General features: G+C 53.5%; 1 protein-coding gene across 1 annotated transcript; it reads right to left on the bottom strand.

The window, feature by feature from the left end:
• Nucleotides 1–6,679: 6,679 nt before the first annotated feature.
• LOC142030497 (uncharacterized) lies at nucleotides 6,680–14,203 on the bottom strand. The gene is made up of 6 exons (XM_075026734.1): nucleotides 14,114–14,203; nucleotides 13,218–13,600; nucleotides 12,481–12,718; nucleotides 12,184–12,323; nucleotides 9,951–10,049; nucleotides 6,680–9,572 (listed from the first exon to the last, which is right to left on the bottom strand). Exons 1-4 carry the CDS (start codon nucleotides 14,201–14,203, stop codon nucleotides 12,225–12,227), a joined length of 810 nt encoding a protein of 269 aa, XP_074882835.1. The 3' UTR covers nucleotides 6,680–9,572; nucleotides 9,951–10,049; nucleotides 12,184–12,224.
• Between the last annotated feature and the right edge of the window lie 4,730 nt (nucleotides 14,204–18,933).

Raw genomic sequence — 18,933 nt, 5'->3', positions numbered from 1 at the left:
AACCCTAAACCGACACCCTAAGCCTAACCCTAACACCTAACCCAACACCCTAAGCCTAACCCTAACCTGACACCCTGACCCAACCCTAAACTGACAACCTAACCATCACCCGACACCCTAACCCAACACCCTGAGCCTAACCCTAAAGACTAACCCCTAACGCTAACCCCTACCGCTAAGCATAACCCCGAACTCTAATCCCTAACCCTAACACGCTAACCCTAAGCCTAACCCGACACCCAAACCCTAACCCCTAACCATAACCTGATGCCCTAAGCCTACCCTAACCTGACACCCAAGCCTAACCTGAAACCCTAACCTGACACCCTAACCCGACATCGTAACCCTAAGATGAAACCCTAACCCAACACCCTAACCCCTACCTCTACCCCTAACCCTAATCCCTAAGCCTAACCCTAACACGCTAACCCTAACCCGACACACTAACCCTAACACTAACATGACACAGTAACCCTAACCCCCTAACCGGACACCCTAACACTAACCCAACACCCTAACGCAACACACTACCCCAACAACCTGACGCTAAACTCTTACCAGTAAGCCTAACCCTAATCCGACACCCTAACCCTATCACCCTAAACCTAAGCTCACAACCTAACCTAGCACCCTAACCCTAATCTGACACCCTAACCCTATCCCATAAACTGACAACCTAATCCTAAACCTTTGACCTTGAGTCCATGACCCCTGACCTCGACTTTTACCCTCAGCACTGTGACCTTTGACCCCGGACCCCAGTGACATTTCACCTTGGCCCCGAAGCCAACACCCTAACCTGTCACCCTAACCCCAAACCTAAACACCAACAGCCCTAATCCCAAACCCACATCCAGCCACCAGAGGGCGCTGTCCCACCACTCATACCACTCTCTGGTGAGGCCCTGCCCACTGGGTGTAACCCTTATTAGGGTTCCTCTACAGTAGGGTTTCCAGGGAGTAGGGGCAGTGGAGCCTGGGGTTCTGCAATGCTAGGGTTAGGGGTGTTCTGGGCTGTGGTTAGGGATCCCCAGGGTATGGTTAGGGCAGTCTAGGGTTAGGGGTCCCTGGGGTCTAGAGTGCCTGCAAATGCAGGGACCCCTGACTCCAGGGACCCCTAACCCTAGCCCCCCTAACCATAGCCCTGCAGAACCCTAACCACAACCCTACAGATTAGGGGGGCCTAACTGGGGGTTCCCCAGTGGGGTTAGGGTGGGGTTCTATGTCTAAGAGGTCCCCTAACCGTAGAGCACTGGGGGCTGTAATGGGGGGGTACCCCCTCAGTAGGGTTAGGGTGGGGTTCTGGGTCCCAATGGTACCCTAACCCTACCTTGAGCTAACTAAAACTGGAGGGGTGGAGCACATGGCAGCTATTACCCTGATTGATTACTATGGGGAGAGTTCTAGCTTACTCTAATTATGGCATTGGGGGGTGTGTAGAGGTGTGAAAAGTAGGGGGTGGAGCTCAGGGAGGGAGTAGGGAGTGGGGGCAGGGCTCCTAATTAGGGGGTGGGGGTTGGGGAAGGATTACCTACAGGGGGGGCTGCTAATTAGGGGGCTGGTGCTGGGGCAGGGCCTGTTAATCCCAGGGCAGGTGCTGGGGGGAAGCCCACTAACACCAGGGGTGGGTGGTTGGGGGTGAACTTACCGTCAGAGACGTTCACTTAAAAAGAACAAATCTACATATGGCACTTTATTCCAGTTACTCTCTCTCCTACAAAACGACAGTAATCGCAATATAGTATTGTAACTCAAAGTTCTGTCTGTTTACCATTTTTCCTGCAACTCACCCCAACGTGCCAATAAACATCCCGATGCTGATGTTTTTGGTATCTTTTCATCAGCAGTTCCATTTCCTGCACTCTATTCTTAAACAATTTTGCTAATGCCATTATACTTCTATACATTCAAATACCAACTACCAAACAAATGCAAATGACAATCGTCCCAAATAATACACAAAGTCCAACCCAGCAATAGCTTTCGCTTATGACTTACGGGCAGACGCCTAGGCTTCCACTGCAGACGGGTACCCTCCAAGCCCCAACCCTGCGAAGCTTTCGCCACGCCTCACGGGCAGGCTTTCCAAACAAATTCCAAAGAAGCGGCGCCTTAGCTTTTTTCCAGGGAACGCTGCGAGGAGCTTGGCGAGTCGAGGGTGACGGTTCTCCCCGAGAATACCTCGGTGCCGGCCGGAGTTCGATCGACACTCGATCTCGTCCAGTCTCACTCGCAAGGTCCCACCTGGGTCGCCAAAACCGTTACCAAAATCCAGAATAAAACTCCTTAACACCAACGTGAAGTTAAGAAGCAGGCACTTCGTTTATCGCAGCGCTGGGGACACGGGGGATCGCTCCTCCAAAGGCGTGCCCCGCTTAGTATCAAAATCCATCAGTTTTCACAGACTTTTTTTGTCAGGTCATTGTTACCTAAGCTCCTTCTGTAAAAATGCATACTATGCTCGTTCTTAAATTTAACCTTTATAATGATCGGTCCTTTGATTATATAACCTTATCAATATTCTTATTTAAAAACAATCATTGGTCAGTTACACTTAGCTCTGCTGACTGGCATCTTCGATCCTCAAATCGAGATGGGAAGGGTAAGGGGGTTTCCAAGCAGCAAACTGGTGTCCACGACAGTTTCCTGAAACAGAACGTAGAAAAGCCAGTAACTTCCTGGTGAGGTTTCTAGGGTTAGCTCTTTCAAACTTTAACAATATTAAGGTTCCTAGAGTCACGCGTAACACAGTTCCTAAAGTTTCTATGGCTACGTTTCAAACTTGACAATCCTATACGTTATGCTTCACAATTTTACTTCTTAATCAAACCTAACTCTTCCATGTGATTAAACTTTGATTTCTTTACCAGAATATTTGCAACAGCTGGAGCCCAGCAGGAACAGGGGGGGCACGGCCCAACCCCCCCAGCGCCTCGCCTCCTCCTCCTCCCCTGGGCTCCCTCACGGCCCCTCGCCCTGTGCAGAGGGAGCGCAAACGCAGCCCGGAGGGCAAAGAGGACGGACGGCCAGCGTTTATTCAGTCAGTCGCGTGCCCATCGAGTCCCGCCAGCAAGTCTGCTCCGGGGCTCGGGGCGCCCCCCGGCGCTCCCCCTGCCCCTCAGACACCTCTGATAGCCTATTTCCATACATTCTGTATGGCACGTCTAAATATTGGTATGGTTTTAATATTTTGTACCAGCTGTGGAAACTGGTTTGCTGCTAGGTGACTGCAAAAGTGAGATTTGGTAAATAATTATTAGAAATCTTATACTAACACTACCATTGAAACAATAGACAAAAGTATAGCCAAGCAATCGACTAGCAGAGGTAGGTACTCCTAAGTTTTGCAGTTCTTTGCTCTTATGACTAGATGTTCCTGGACGCTAGATGAGAACAATGCTGAAACTGACCACACGTGATTGAAACTGCGTTAAGCTTCAAGATCAAAGGACAAGGACAAGAATAAAGACTTCAAGGACAGCCAGCAAGAACTTCAAATGGGTCGGTGGTCGCAAAAGCAGCCCTTCGACTCAAATGGATCCTTCATTGCGCGTGATCGGACGTAGGCAGTACTATGATAATCGGTTGCCATCGTTTTTACGTATATGTATTCTAATCTGATTAACATGCAATTACTTATTCTGTATAACCTGTTTGTGCTAAAGCGGTGGCATGCACGCTAGGTGGAACTATCCCCCGTGCATCCAGCGCTGCAATGAAGAATGCCTGCTTTCTAAAACTCCAAAACGAGTCTTAGGGAGTTTCTTCGACCGGCTTTTCAGTATCAGAGGTACAAGGGAGGAAGGAAAAAAAAACAAAAAAAAAAAGAAAAAAGAAAAAAAAACAGGCAGCGGTGTGGGAAAGAGAGGGGACCAGGGGAGGGGCAGGGAGGGACCAGAACGCAGAAGAGGGGAGTCAGGGCCCCGAGGGCCCGGGGCTCACCACAGCTCTTGTTCTTGGCGCTGCCAGGAGAATTTGCCAGTTCAGACGCTTCTTTCTGCTCCTCTCCCGCTCCCCTCCTCTTCTGTAACTCCGGCGGCACGGCCGTCCTCCCCCTAGGAGAACACGCGCCTCGTAGGTCTTGCAAGACGAGGCTTCCCAGGCACGGAGCCTCGCTCGCTCGCACACTACGTGGCCGTACCGCGCCGTCGGTGCTGCATACGGACCCTGCGGACTACAAAGAGGGATCCTTCCACATGCGGAGAGGCAGGCTCTCTCTTGCCTGCAGCGGGAGGCAGCTGCCGGCCGGCCGGCCTTCCATTTCTTCTTCTCTACCTTTCTGTGGCCTCTCCAGCTTCAGCCGCAGCAGCTCCTGCCCGCAGCCGGTAAGCGCCCCGCCTGTCCCCTCGTGCTCCCGCGCCGCGAGGAGAGGGAGGCCGGGCAGAGACAGCCCGTGCCAGCTTTCCTTGCCGGCGGCGTTTCCTTACCGGGAGGAAGCAACGAGCGCGGCGGCACCTCCCGCCGGTGCCGCGTTGCCGTTACCGTCGGACGGCCCGTGCAGGACCGGGGCAGCCCCGCGCACTCGCAGCCTCCGAGCTGCAGTACCGAACATTGGTCGCGGGGTGGCAGCGGCGAGCGCTTGGCACAACGCGCCAGCGCGCATGCGCGGCACCCCAGCTGCAGTACCGAACTCTGTTCAATAGGTGGCGGAAGAGAGCGCCGGAGAAACGCGCCGCTACCGCGCATGCGCGGCTCCCGAGCCGCTGTACCGCGTTTTGGTTGCCAGGCAACAGCAGGAGGGCGGCAAAAGGCGGCACCGCGCATGCGCGGCTCCCGAACGCCAGTGCGGCGTTTCGGTTACCAGGCAACAGCAGGAGCGCCGTAAACCGCGCAGCCGCGCATGCGCGGTGGCCGAGGCGTCGTGTCGCGCTTTGGTTGCCAGGCAACAGCGGCGAGCGCCGTAAAAGGCGCACCGCGCATGCGCGGTTGCCGACCTGCCGTAACGCGCTCTGGCTGCCGGGCAACGGCACGAGCGCCGTAAACCGCGTCGCCGCGCATGCGCGGTGGCCGAGGCGTCGTGTCGCGCTTTCGTTGCCAGGCAACAGCGGCGAGCGCCGTAAAAGGCGTACCGCGCATGCGCGGTGCCGAGCTGCCGTAACGCGTCTCGGTTGCCGGGCAACAGCACGAGCGCCGTAAACCGCGTCGCCGCGCATGCGCGGTGACCGAGGCGTCGTGTCGCGCTTTGGTTGCCAGGCAACAGCGACGAGCGCCGTAAAAGGCGCACCGCGCATGCGCGATGCCCAGCTGCCGTAAAGCGCTCCGGTCGCTGGGCAACACCAGGAGCGCCGCCGCGCATGCGCGGTTGCCGCCACGCCGTGTCGGAGCTCCGGCGACTCGGGGAGGCGCCCGTTGGCCGCGCCTGGGGGGTGCCCGCCTCCGTCCCCTCTTCCCTTCTGTCGGCTCCCGGGGAACTGCCCGGCGCTGCCCTGGCCCGGCTCGCCTCCGGCGGACCGGGAGCCTGCCGCGGCGGCCGCTTCGCAGCTTCCCGTCCCGCCAGCCCCGGGCGGCCAGGAGGCACCCCCCGCCGGAGCGGATCGCTCGCCTCACCCGCGGCCCCGGCCCTCGCCCGCTGCCGCCGAGACCCGCGCCCTGCGCGCCGCCACGGTGCTCCCGGGCGCCGCGCATGCGCCCGCCGTCGACGGCGCGCCGGGCGGGGGGGGGGCGGGGTGGGAGTCAGAGCCGGCGCGCGAACGCCGGGCTGCAGTACCACACTTTGCCCACAAGGCGGCAGCACCCGAGGCGGCGGCGCTGCTGCGCACCTGTGCGGTGCCGGCGCTGCTGTTCCGCGCTTTGCCCACTGAGCGCCCGCCCACACCGCGCACGTGGGGCGGCACCGGCGTTTCCTTACCGGGAGGAAGCAACGAGCGCGGCGGCACTCTCCCTCCCCCGTGCCGCACTGCCGTTACCGTTGGACCACGGGTGCCGTTACAGGGGCACCACCGCGCCTTTGCAGCCTCCGAGCTGTAGTACCCCATTTTGGGCGCCGGGCAGCAGCATCCCCACAACGATCCTCTTCGGAGCAGCGGCTGGATGAGGGATGACTGACAGCTCAGCCCAGCAGAGACCAGACACAGGCGGCAACTACTTACTGGGGGCACAGGGCTTACGTTGCCCTGCCCTTTCCCCACTCGCAGCCCGGGCAGTCATCTTCATCGCCTCCGTTCCAAAAAGCACCCGAGTGGCTGGAGCGTTTACAGCAGTCAAGTGCAAAGAACAGACAAGTCGGGTGGTCGCTTCTGTCCCTGCCCCCCCGCCCCATTATCTAGAGAGGAGAAGCAGCACAGGGAGCCTGCAAACGGCAGGGGGGAGGGGGGGTGGTCCCCTGGACCAAGGCCCCAGGGACTGCTGTATCCCTCTGCATGTGGCATCAGGGTTGCGGGAGTGACAGCAGCCAGTCAACAGATGCTGGCGACAGATTTTAAAAACAAAAAATAACGCCTGGTGCAGCTGACAGCCTGAAGGCAGGCCACAAGAGACCCAAAGCTGCTCTGTGCCAGAGGGGCAGCTCTGTTCAGCAGGAAACGCCGCGTCCCAGCGCACCAGATGCCAGCGGCCCACCTGCAAGCGAGCGATACCCTGGCGACCCTGGGGCTCGGTTGGGGTGGGCGCACCTTTCCTCACCTCCGCGCCGTCAGAACTCTGCTCTCCCAATCCTGCGCGCACGCAAGGCTTCTTGTGCGGGGCTTCTCTCTTATCGAAGAGACGCTGCACGGTGTTACTTACCGCCCCGCCCTCCGGCGTGCAAAGGAATCAGCCGTGAAGCAGGGATAGCAAAGAGGCCTGTCGGGATAGTAGTAGTCCTCAGCAGATGACCGCAGAGCCCTCGAGGTTCCATCTTTGCTCCCTACAGGAGCGTGGCTCCGCACTCCTTGCCGCTCCCGCCAGCAAGCGACACAATTGCCCTTTGCTGCCTGCAACAGGCAGTACCTGCACGGCCCCAGTATTGCCGCTTACAGAGCGAGAGGCGCTCGCTATAAAGCGGCAATGAAGAACAAGGACGGCCCGTCAGGATGGCAGGACGAACATAGAGAGCCTCCAGCATTAGCCAGGCAGGGCTTGCAACTCACCTCGTGTCGTGGTTTAACGCCAGCCAGCAACAAAGCCCCACGCGACCGCTCACTCGCTCCCCCGCCCCCAGTGGGACAGGCAGACAATCGGAAGGGCGAAAGTGAGAAAACTCGTGGCTTGAAACGAAAACAGTCTAATCATTAAAAAGAAACAACAACAACAACAACAACTTGCAAGGAAAAGAAGAAGGAAAAATGACAGAGAATGGGGTGCAGGCAGCATGCCAGGGGTCTGGAGCCTGATGGATGATGGGGGGGGGGGGGGTGGTGTGGAATATGGAAGAGGGAAAGGAAGTGGGGGACGGGACAGGGGGGATGGGACAGGAGACAGAAGAGCAGGGGATGCGGGGGGAAACAACTCGCATGGGTTAAAAACTCGCATGGGTGAAGGGGGCGGGCTGGGGCAGCAGGGGGCATATGGGGGGAAACACACGCGGGGGGGGGGGGGTAGGTGAGGGTACAAAGGTGCATGGGGGGACACGGGTAGGGATGACCTACCCCAGGGAGTCCACCCAGGATGATCCACAGCAGGTAACTCGCCTGGGATAACCCGCAACAGAGCATCCACACCAGATCATCCACACTGGGAGGACCCCCAGCAACACCCCTCAAACTGCCTGTGCTTCACCCCCAATCTTCCCCAAACTGGGGAGTTTTCTGCTTTTTCAAAATACTCAGTTTGGGGTGTGTTTCAGTGCTTTTCCACAACATAAAAAGGGGTGATCTTTTGGGTGTGGTTTTGTGCATGAAAATGGGGTGGGTTTTTTGCTTTCCAGCTGCACAAATCCAGGCGGATTTGGCTCTCCCAGGAGTCCCAAATTTGTTTGTTTTTTTCCGTTGCAGACCCAGACTCAGGGGGTTTGGGGTTGTCCTGGTTTCGGCTGGAATAAAGTTCATTTTCTTCTGACTAGCTGGTACAGGGCCATTTTGGATTTAGAATGAGAACAATGTTGACAACACACCGATGCTGTAGTTGTTGCTAAGCAGCGTTTAGACTAAGTCAGGGACCTTCCAGCTTCTCATACTGCCCTGCCAGCAGAGGCTGGGGGTGCACAAGAAGAGTCGCTGAGCTAAAGCAGGATTCCAGGTAAACAGGTCAGCTCCTTTAAAAGTTTTAAAACACCACCTTTAAAAGTTAAGAGCGATTTGAACACTTAAAATCAGCACTTAGGCTAATCGATACCATTTTGAACACCTTCTTAGCATACAAGTAAACACTCTCGCCGGTGTTGGAAAACGTCTCCTCCCTTCCTTACAGCACTGCTGCAGGGAGATAACCCTGGGAGGCTGCGGGACGAGGTCGTACACAATCAGAATCTACGCTTACGGATCCACCGCAACAGCTACAGCCCTTGCGCTGCTGCTGCTGCTTTGCATCTTGCTTGTTTGGTGAATAAAGCTGAAAGTGAAGTGGAAAACTTCAAAGAGCAAAATGAAAAATAAAGAACAAATCTCAATCATTCACTTTACACTAAAAAGGTGTGCCCATGTTTATATACATCCAATAAAAATACTTATACTGTAAAAGTATTTGATTTTCCTTTTCCATTACCTTAGCTTGCACAGCTCTGAATTCATACCATTAAATTATCTCTCTCCAAAGTACACAGTTATAACGGGACTAGGGGTTTTTGTGCGTGTTGCATAACGCGGAGGGACACCTGGTCAGCTGAGCTGCCCAAGAGAGGTGTACTGAACTGCCAGGGAAACGCACCATTGAAAGCCAGACAGAAAGAAAGAAAGTACTTCAGAGCACTCCGTCAAAACATCAGGGAAAAAAAAACCCATAACATTCAGTTGCCTCTCTTTTTAAATGTTTAGACAAATACCCAACTGCTTACATACACATAATAAATCATATACTACAGCTATCTGGCAGTTAGTTTAAACAATGCAAGTCAATTTGTAAAATCCCCAGCGCTGCAATACCTCAGACTACCAAAAAGGACTGGCAGGTTTCCTAATGCTTTTGGCAGTACTGAAGCATGCAGAGCAACACGTTTTCATGTTATCTCGACTGTTACAACTGAGAAACCAAAGACCAGTGATGCCATCAACTTTAGAAAGATGGGCTGTGCTTGGGTCTTTGGAAGGAAATTGACTTTTTTTTTTTTTCCCCTCTTTTTTTAAAGAGAGTGAAAAGTCTTGTTACTGATGACTTCTACTGTCAAGTCGATCACCTCTGAAGATCCAGTCTGACGGGAAGCTCGTAAAACAAAATTTCTTTGAGTGAGAAAGACTTCCATTTTGGAAAATCTTTTTCCAACTGAAGTCAAAATTACACACTGTAGGTTAAAGGAAAAAAATACATTACTGAAGCAGTAACTCATCAAAACCACCTCAGGACTCGCTGTCACTAGTTACAAGGCTGCTAATGCTTCCTGGGAAAGCCTGGAAAACACACAGATGCGACGCCCATTTGTCCTGTTTTGTCCACGTCTCTTCTTTGACCTTGACTGCTTTTAGTACAGATGCTAATTATCTCCGTAACGTTTTTGAGCACTGCTAGAAGATATTTAAAAAAAAAAAAATCATTGACTGTAAAAGCATAAAGGTTTTATCATGAAAACAAAGTCTGTTTCTTCTGAACAGCTGAACTCTTACGAACAGTTTCTTCCCTCTTTTAGGACAAAATTAGTTTCACAGTATCGTTTACTAGCAAGCACACAGAAACAGAAGATTATGCTTTCAGGAAGAGAAAATAAACTGAGGGAAGTAAACTTTGTATAGGTGTAACATGCTCCAGAACAGAACTTATTTTTAGTATTTGTGTTAAAATATTTCATGTAAAAAAAAAGCAGAAGCAGAGTTGGCACACTCTCAGTGTTAAAGTCCATACTGCAAGTACCTTTGCAAAAATGCAGACACACATCGTAGGCGTACCTTGTACCTGCAGGCCACTATGGAATCTTTCCATCTGTCTCGTACCGTCACAGCAGAAGAAAGGGCAACCACGGCGAAACGGTGCCAGCTGACATCCAGCTGAGAGAAGAAAAAAAACATTAGCACAAAGCTGGGTAGGAATCCAAAGCTGCCTTTTTTTTTGTGAAGGTTTGTGTAGGGGTCGGCGTTCGGAAGATCTCGCGTTGTCACGGAAAGTTAGAGGGTTAGTCGCAGCCTTGTGATGTACCTGTAACCCCACCTCCCCTTGTTAGTATAAAAGGAATTAACTGCGCAATAAAAGGCGGAAGTTGGCGCTCACACTGTGTGTGTTATCTGTCTCTTTCCCTGGTCCGGGCCGACCAGTGATCTAAGCGTGGCACCTTGATATGTAGCGAATGCTACAGTTTGTGAAGACAGTACGACTGAGCGGAGGAAAAAGTATTTTTGCGTCATCTTCGGTACGGTTGTTGACACGGGCCACTAGAGCTTTTGCATTTTTCAGACAACCGTGCCTTTTTTTTTTCCTTTCTTTTTTGACTCGTTGGCAACTTTACTTTCACTAGAACTCACTTTCCTAGATACACGCAGGTGACAGACATAGGGACCTGTGGAGGGCCCGGCCCCACGCCTCTGCAGGGCAGCCCCAGCACAGGCAGGGCGTCGCTTCTCAATTGCCGTTTCAGGCTTTATTTCCCTGCCATCACTGGCACGGCCAGGCCCCCACCCCAAACCCCCCAGCCGAAGCACCCCCACAGGTAGCCGGGCCCAACCACCTGGAAAACAAGAAAACCAAAGAAGGAACAAGACAGACAACGTGGGGAAAGGCAAGGAGAAGGACACAGAAACAGAGAGAGCGCGGGAGGGATAGGGAGCAGGACAGAGAGATGGAGCAAGAAAGGAAAAAAGGACAGGAGGCAGAACCAAGGGAAAGAGAGACAAGGACGGGGAGCGGGACAAAGGGACGGAAGAGGGAAAAAAAAAATAGCGACTGGCTGTAGGACAGAGATGAAGGGATTAAATAGACACAGGGAGCATGACAGAAGGACAGAGAGAGACAAAAGGGACAAAGAGCAGGCCAGCATCGGAGGGGAAAAAACCAACTGCGACGGGCAGTGGGAGAGAGATACGGAAAAAAGAAAAAAGTACTGAGGAACAGAAAAAAGAAAGAAGCGACAGCTAGCTGGACGGGGGACACAGTTAGAAAGGGCGGGAGAGGGAACGGGGCAGAGAAAGACAGACAGAAAAGGTAGCGAAAGAAAGCAAGGCAGAGGGACAGCAAACAGGGCGGGGGGGGAAGGGACAGGGGTCTGGACAGAGGTGGAGAAATAAGCAGCAGGGACAGAGGAGACAGAAAGAGGGACAGGGAACATGGCAGAGAAGGAAAAATCAGGACAGCAGCAGGACGGAGATCAAAAACTGGGACGGTCCTCAGGACAGAGAGGAATACGAATACGAGCAGGGAGCGGGACAAAGGAATACAGCGAGAAACGATGGGACAGGAAGCAAGACAGCGCAACAGACAAGAACAATGACAACGAGAGAGAGACCGTGAGAAGCACAGGGGGTTGGGGAATTTAGAAAGAGAGGTATCAGGAGCCCTGCAGAGAGAGGGAGGGTGAATAAAAAAAGGGGCAGGAAGCAGCACAAAAGGTCACAGAGAGTAAGAGATGAACAGGAAGGAGGACGGGGACAGTGAGATCCAGAATGACAAAAATAAACAGCAACGGCGAGCAAGACACAGGCATAGAGAGAGAAACAGAAAGTGGGAAGGGGAGAGATAGGAAGGCAGGGACACAGAGCAGCACGTACAGGTGCAGAGAGGAAAAGAACGCCAGGGGAACAGGCCAGAGAAATTGGGAGGCGGGGAAAGAGGCGGATGCAGATCAGGACAAGGAGATGGAAAAGGAAAAAACAGTGACTGGCTGCAGGACAAAGATGGGGATGGGGGTGGGGAGAGGGAGAGGGAGCAGGACAAGAACGCAGAGAGAAAAAGAAAGGGGGGCAGTCGAACGAGAGAGAGGGAGAAAGGGGGAGAGGAGGAGGGAGTAGGACAAGAGAATAGACAGAAGAGGAGAGGTACAGGAAAACAAAATAAAATAAATAAATAAAAAAAAAACCAAAAAAAAACCCCAAACATCATAGCACCATGAGAAAGCGAGGGGGCCAGGAGAGGGGGAGGAAGGGACTGGGACGCACAAGAGGAGCGACAGGGCCCTGAGGGCCCAGCACTCACCACAGCTCCCGCTCTTGGAGTTGCCAGGAGGCCTTGCCAGCTCAGAATCTTCCTTCTCCTCCTCTCCTGCCTTCCTCTTCTGTAACTCCAGTTGCTTGGCTGTCCTCCACATAACGGAAAACGCGAGCGCCTCGCAGCTCCTACGAGATGAGGCCCCCTAGACATGTAGCCTCGCTCGCTCGCTCACTACGTGGCCGTACCGCACTGCTGGTCATGCATACAGACCCTGGCGGTCTGACCTGCTGTGGACTACGAGGAGGGATCCTCCCACACCCAGAGAGGCAAGCTCTCTCTTGCCTGCAGCGGGAGGCAGCTGCCCGCTGGCCGGCCTTCCGTTTCTTCTTCTTTACTTTTCTGCGGCCTCTCCAGCTTCAGCAGCTCCCGTCCACAGCCAGCAAGCGCTCCGCCTGTCCCTCTGTGCTCCCGCGCCGCGAGGAGAGGGAGGCCAGGCAGAGACAGCCCACGCGAGCCTGAGGCTGCCGCAGTCAACGGCATCCCCGGGGACGAGCGGACAACTGCACTCACAGCGTGGCCTCTGGGAGAGGGAAAGAGGCAGCAGTGACCGTTATTACCGTAGCTCGACCCTGGCCGGAGCCCTCCTTCCGCAGGGGCTTCTGCAGACGCCGCTGCTAACGGCACCCCCGTTAAGGGAGACTCGAGAACATGGGAGGGCCAGCTTGCTGCCCTCACGACAGGGCTCGGGGGCTGCCTGCGGCTACAGCACAGGCTTCAGGGGAGGGGCTGGAGCTGGGGGCAGCCGCACGGGCCGAGCGGGGCCGGGGGAAGGCGCCGGGGGAGCTCCGGCGACTCGGGGAGGCGCCCGCTGGCCGCGCCTGGGGGGCGCCCGCCTCCGTCCCCTCTTCCCTTCTGTCGGCTCTCGGGGAACTGCCCGGCGCTGCCCTGGCCCGGCTCGCCTCCGGCGGACCGGGAGCCTGCCGCGGCGGCCGCTCCGCAGCTTCCCGTCCCGCCAGCCCCGGGCGGCCAGCGGGCAGCAGGCACCCCCGGCCCCCGCCGGAGGGGATCGCTCGCCTCACCCGCGGTCCCGGCGCTCGCCCGCTGCCGCCGAGACCCGCGCCCTGCGCGCCGCCACGCTGCTCCCGGGGATCGCGCATGCGCCGCCCACCGACGGCGCGCCGGAGGGGCCCTGCCGGCGAGCGAACGCCGGTCTGCAGTACCGCACTTTCGCCGCCAGGCGGCAGCAGCAGCGAGCGGACGGCGGGACTCGCGTGCCCAGGGGCGGCAGCAGCAGCGAGCGGACGGCGGGAGGTGCGTGCCCAGGGGCGGCAGCAGCGCTGCTGTTCCGCGCTTTGCGCGCCGAGCGCCCGCCGGCACCGCGCGCCTGGGGCAGCAGATGCGCTTCCTCACCGGGAGGCAGCGGCGAGCGCGGCGGCCCCACCCCGCAGGCACCGCGTTGCCGCTACCGGCGGACGGCAGCGCAGAGCACGGCGGCCGCCTTTGTTCGCCAGGGGGCAGCGATGAGCGCAGGCGCGCGCCCCACGGCGCAAAGCGGTTAAGCTGATTCCCCGAGGGCGGGTGACGGCCGCGGTCAGCGCGTACGTGGGGGCCACGGTGAGGAGACTGCGCGCCCCGGCACGCTGCACAGACCGACGTGGCCGAGTGGCGGGTCGGTGGCGAATGACTACATCTCCCGGCATGCTCTGCGGGCATGTCATGACAACGCGGGATTTCTTGCTGGAGGGTAGAAAGACACTTCCCGGTGAACAAAGTTACAATTAATTCCTCTGAACGTGATTGCGCCTGCAGAGATCTGTGCTCTTGTTGCTGCTGCCTGCTGTGTTCTCTCACAGAATGCTTGCAGGAGGTTGTTTGCTCTGGGATTAATAGCTTCTGGTTTACTGCAAGTCGGCGTGACATGAGTTGTGAAATTGGATGCTCTGCATGCGGGATGTAATCCTTAAACATGTTCTACCCTATTTCCACTTCCTCCTCCACTTTGCTTTTTTGCCTTACTGCTGATGGGAAAGATGCTTCCCAGGCCCCCTCCCTTCCTAATGAGCATGGCCGATTGTGCACCACTTTAAATAGGAATGACCTTCATTTTCTGAAGGTGAGGGTGATTCTATTCTTAAGGAACAAAGAGGCAAGAGGGCTGGGGTACTTCCCCAGCTCCTAGTGTTCCCAGTCCTGCTGAGTGGTGGCTTCATTGCTCTGGCTGCTCCTTCATCAGCTGCAGCTTGGGGGCACATGCAGAGGATGAATGCAGCCCTACCACACCTAAGGGGTGGGAAAGGCAGGAACCACTTACCTGAGCCCATGGGATGGCATATCTCATCAGCTGCTGCTAATGAGGGGACTCAAGGTGCCTTAAACCACCTCCTCTTCCTGGTAGGTTTGGATCTGGAAACCTTATCTTTTCCTGCAGAACTGGCAAGTAGTTCAGTGGTTGCAAAGTGCACGGAGTAGATGTTGTGTGGCAAAGGCAAAATCACATTTGTAATAGCGTTGCACCTGCTAGAGCAGAAGCATCTTTTGATTCCTGCTGGGAATCGTTCCTGAATGCATTTTCAGGCCATCTCATCTGTGAGCCTGAGCCAGTGGCACCTACCATCAATGGACAATAAATCTCATCTTTGACCTCAGAGGGGATTTGGCAGCTCTCCCTGCACGAGAGGTAGCAGATGGCAGCGTATCCTCAGTACAGTGGCACAGCATCTCATGTGGAAAGTGGAAAAGTAAGCATCAAAGCCACTTGCCCACCACTGCTGCCATCAGTAATGTCCCCAGAGAAAGCAAGCAGCAGAGAGGAGGCAGGCAAGCAAAACCTCCCTGCCTTTCCCTGTCCTTCTTCCTCCTGGTTTGTCCCAGAGTCTGAAAATGGCTTTTCCTTGATATTGATCGCTCTAGAAAGGTTACTTTAGCAAAAATCCACTTGGGAAGGGTGGGCAGGTTTCTACTCCTGTCCTTTCAAACCCCTCCTCTGTGTAGGTTGCCCAGGACGGAGGTTCTTGGTGAGTTAGGCTCACAAGCTGCATGTAGCAATTGGGAAAGCTACAGGACTGATGGTAATATGGTAAGCCAGACTCAGTAGCTTTAAAGGAAGGCATATGAATTCGGGCTGCCTGAAATTGATGAGGGCAAAAGAAACACTAAAGTGCACAAAGGAAAAGACACCCGATTTTTCAGGCGCCATCTTCTATTTGTACTTGTTGGCTATGCCCGCTGGGGCTGTATCTCACAAGCTGGTAAGTGCTCACATATGTGCTACCACCTTTTCCAGAGGTGAAGTATAGCATCAGGCAGGGCGCTGCTGTTAGAGTCTACTCCTTTGGTTTGTGATGATTGGAAACTAATGGGCGTACTAGTAATAAGGAATACACTTGACAGCTCAGGGATCTGATTTTCTGGGATGCTGCATGCACCACTAGTCACAAGCTCAGCACTCTAGAAAAAGCAAGTAGTATCTCAGAGAAAGGCAAGAAGTGGCTCCTGTGATGCAAGATCAGTTATCTTCACTAAAGTGATTCTAGCTAACAGAGAATAAAAGTGCAATGTTGTGAAGTGCACGTGACCTCTTTTTTATAAATGCTGGAAGAACTAAGAAATCTCTCTATCCTTCAGGTAATACTGGATGCTAAAAATACTAACTGTGTGAATACACACTGAAATAGTTGCTATGTAGGCTGAAACAGGCTTTGTAGCTTTCAGTGTGACTGAAGAAAGATGAGAGAGACACAGCCAAGGTCAGTGAGAGTCAGCTGCAAATGGAAGATATGGGTTTTGAATGCCATCAGGAAAAATACAGCCTCAGTCCAAGCGGGCTTAGCTGAGCAGGGCTAGGGTGTACAAGTGTGGCTGGCCAAGGACAGTTGGGGATGGACTCTGGAATTCTCCCATGGGGACTCCTGTGGCAACCTAGTGCAGCAATGGTGGAGGCTGGGCCAGCCCAGTTGGCCATGCTGTGTGTTTTCTGGTGTTGGGAGCCCTGACATCCTAGGTCCTTGGACCCGGCCAGTTGGTTGACCAGGATGGTGTGGTGTCTCTGTGTGTGAGTGTCTCTTCTCCCCTGAATTCTGCACATTTCTTCCTTCTATTTCAGAGAGCTATTCTCAATAAAACTGAATTGAATGGAGCTTCTATCTGACTAGTTATTCTTTCGGGTACCAAAATCACAGAGAACTCCTTCCTGCTCGCATACAGAAATTAAAGGGGAAAAGTGTGCAGTGTGCATGCTTACGTTGAAAACAATCTGGACGGTTCTCCATCCATCAACTGATGCTTTAGGGATCATTCCTTATATTGTCCTCCTCACTGAGACTGGCACTTGTATTGCATTAGAGAAACAATGAAGTACCTGAAAACATGTCCAGCTGCTGGGGGAAGGCCTATAGTCAGGAGGCAGATAAATATACCAGAGAAAGCAAACAAGAACAAGAAGGGAATGGAGGCAAAACAAATGAGAGAAGTGTAGCAAAGGTGAGGCTCAAAGTCTGGGAGAGACATCTGACAAGTGAAAAGGACTCATCATGTAGACAGAAGAGAGGTAGCTGTGAGAAAATTGGACAGTTCAAGCTGTGCTGTACTGAGGATCACATAAGCAGTTCCCCCAGAGGCTGCACTCAAGAAGCCAAAGTTCAAAGCCAGGGATGCTTCCATGTTTTTCATGGTTCACTTCCAGGTCATTTGATTAAAAGATTCTAAATTTGACAACATCTAATGTTCAAAGAGGTTCAGATGTTTTTAAATCCATTCAGCTCATCCCTGCTTGAGATAAACATGAATGGGTCAATTGTTCATTTTAATAAAACTCAACCCAAAACCAGCCATTCAGAGCCACAGAAGGGCATGTTTGGAGGGAGACTCTCACTAAAGAGGAAAGTGAGGATGTTCAATTTTTAAAATGCTCGATAAAATCAGGGAAGAGCTGGCTGAATGTTGTTACTCTGCAGCCCTAGAGCTGAGTAAAGCATAAAAGGAGGTAAGTATGAGATAGAGGATGAATCATAGAATCACAGAATATCTCAAGTTGGAAGGGACCCATAAGGATCATCAAGTCCAACTCCCTGCTCCTTGCAGGACTACCTAAACCCAAACCATATTACTAAGAGCATCATCCAGATGTTCCTTGCACTCTGACAGGCTTGGTGCTGTGACCATCCTCTCAGGGAAGAACCTTTTCCTAATGTCCAATCTGAACTTGACCTGAGAGAGCTTCATTCCATTCCCTCGTATCCTGTTGCTGGTCACCAGAGAGAGAAGATCAGCACGTCCCCCTCCGCTGCCCCCTTTGAGGAAGTTGCAGACTGTGATGAGGGCACCCCTCAGCCTTCTCTTCTTCAAGCTGAACAAGCCAGGTGACCTCAGCTGCTCCTCGTAACTCTTGCCCTCGAGACTTTTCACCATCTTTTGTTGCCCTCCTCTGGACACCCTCTAATAGTTTGATGTCCTTCTTATATTGAGGTGCCCAAAACTGCATGCAGTACCTGAGGTGGGGCTGCACCACTGCAGTGTAGAGTGGGACAATCACCTGCTTGATGCATTCCAGGACATGGTTGGCCCTTTTTGTTGTCAAGGTACATGGTTGACTCATATTCAACATGCTATCAACCCAAACCCCCAGATCTCTTTCTGCAGGGCTGTGCCCCAGTTTGCATGTATAACCAGGATTACCTCATCCCAAATGGAGAATCCAGCACTTGCTCCTGTTAAATTTCATACAGTTGGTGATTGCCCAGCTCTCCAGTCTATCCAGATCTCTCTGTAAGGCCTCTCTACCTTTGAGGGAGTCCGCAGCTCCTCCTAGTTTAGTATCAGCAGCAAGCTTACTTAATGTACATTCAATTCCTGTGTCCAGATCATTCATAAAAACATTGAAGCATGCTAGCCTGAAAATTGAGCCCTGGGGAAGCCCACTGGTGACTGGCCGTCAGCCAGATGTAACTCCATTTACTATAACTCTCTCTTATTAAGCCATGTGTTATTCTTACTGAGATCCACAAAGAACCCAGCACCATCTCTCTCTCTCTCTCTCACCTCACCAGGCTCCCAGCCCCACTGCTGCAGAACAGGAATGGAAGAGAGGAAAAAAGGGATGGAGAGGCAGAGGAGTGCAGACAGTAAAAGAGGGGTGGGAGCCAGACAGAGAGGGAGTGGAAGAGACAGATGGAGGTGGACAGACAGATGGATAGGGAAGAAGAGGAATGGCTAGGTGGACAGAGGCATGGGAAGAGAAAGATAGGGGCTATGAGCTGGACATAGAGATGAGGAGCTCGACAGGAGGAGGCAAAAAAGAAGAATGGAGGGCCAGAGGGATTGGAGCAGAAGAAAGCAAAAGAGGGATGTAGAAGTGGACTAAGGGATGAAACAAGGAAAAAAGGGAAAGGTCATCGAACAAATCAATAGGGTGCCAGACAGGAAGACAGAGAGAAGGATGGAGAACCTGACAGAGGGACAAAGAGAACAATGGGGATGGGTATCAGCAGAGATGGCTAGAAAGACAAAAAGAGAACCAGGCAGCAAGTGAGAGAAAGAGGGATGGATGGATGGATAGTCAGACAGAGGGACAGGGAAGTGAAGAGAGGGATAAAAAGGGAAAAGGGGAACAGGGAGCCAGAAGTACACAGAGTGGCAGAGAGGGATGTAGATGTGGACAGAGGGATGAAAAAGGAAGAACAGAAGAGGAAAAGTGTTTTGTAGAGTCAGATAGAGGGACAGGGTACTGGAGAGAGGGGTGGGGAACAACGACAGGAAATTAAGATAAGATTGAGAGGATCAGAGGGACAGGTAACCAGA

This window comes from Buteo buteo, chromosome 4 (assembly GCF_964188355.1).
Source record: "Buteo buteo chromosome 4, bButBut1.hap1.1, whole genome shotgun sequence".
Classification (NCBI taxonomy): domain Eukaryota; kingdom Metazoa; phylum Chordata; class Aves; order Accipitriformes; family Accipitridae; genus Buteo; species Buteo buteo.
The sequence above is the reverse complement of the archived record's forward strand: the minus strand, read 5'-3'. Positions and strand labels throughout refer to the sequence as shown.

Bases quoted from the DNA above. Each gene is read 5' to 3' on its own strand.
- LOC142030497 (XM_075026734.1), bottom strand. From the start codon at position 14,203: ATGCTCATTAGGAAGGGAGGGGGCCTGGGAAGCATCTTTCCCATCAGC. The intron at 12,719-13,217 runs GTGAGGCGAGCG...TCCCTCTCCCAG, and splicing joins GGCGAGCGCCGGGACCGCGG to AGGCCACGCTGTGAGTGCAG. The intron at 12,324-12,480 runs GCAAGAGAGAGC...CTCATCTCGTAG, and splicing joins GCAGCTGCCTCCCGCTGCAG to GAGCTGCGAGGCGCTCGCGT.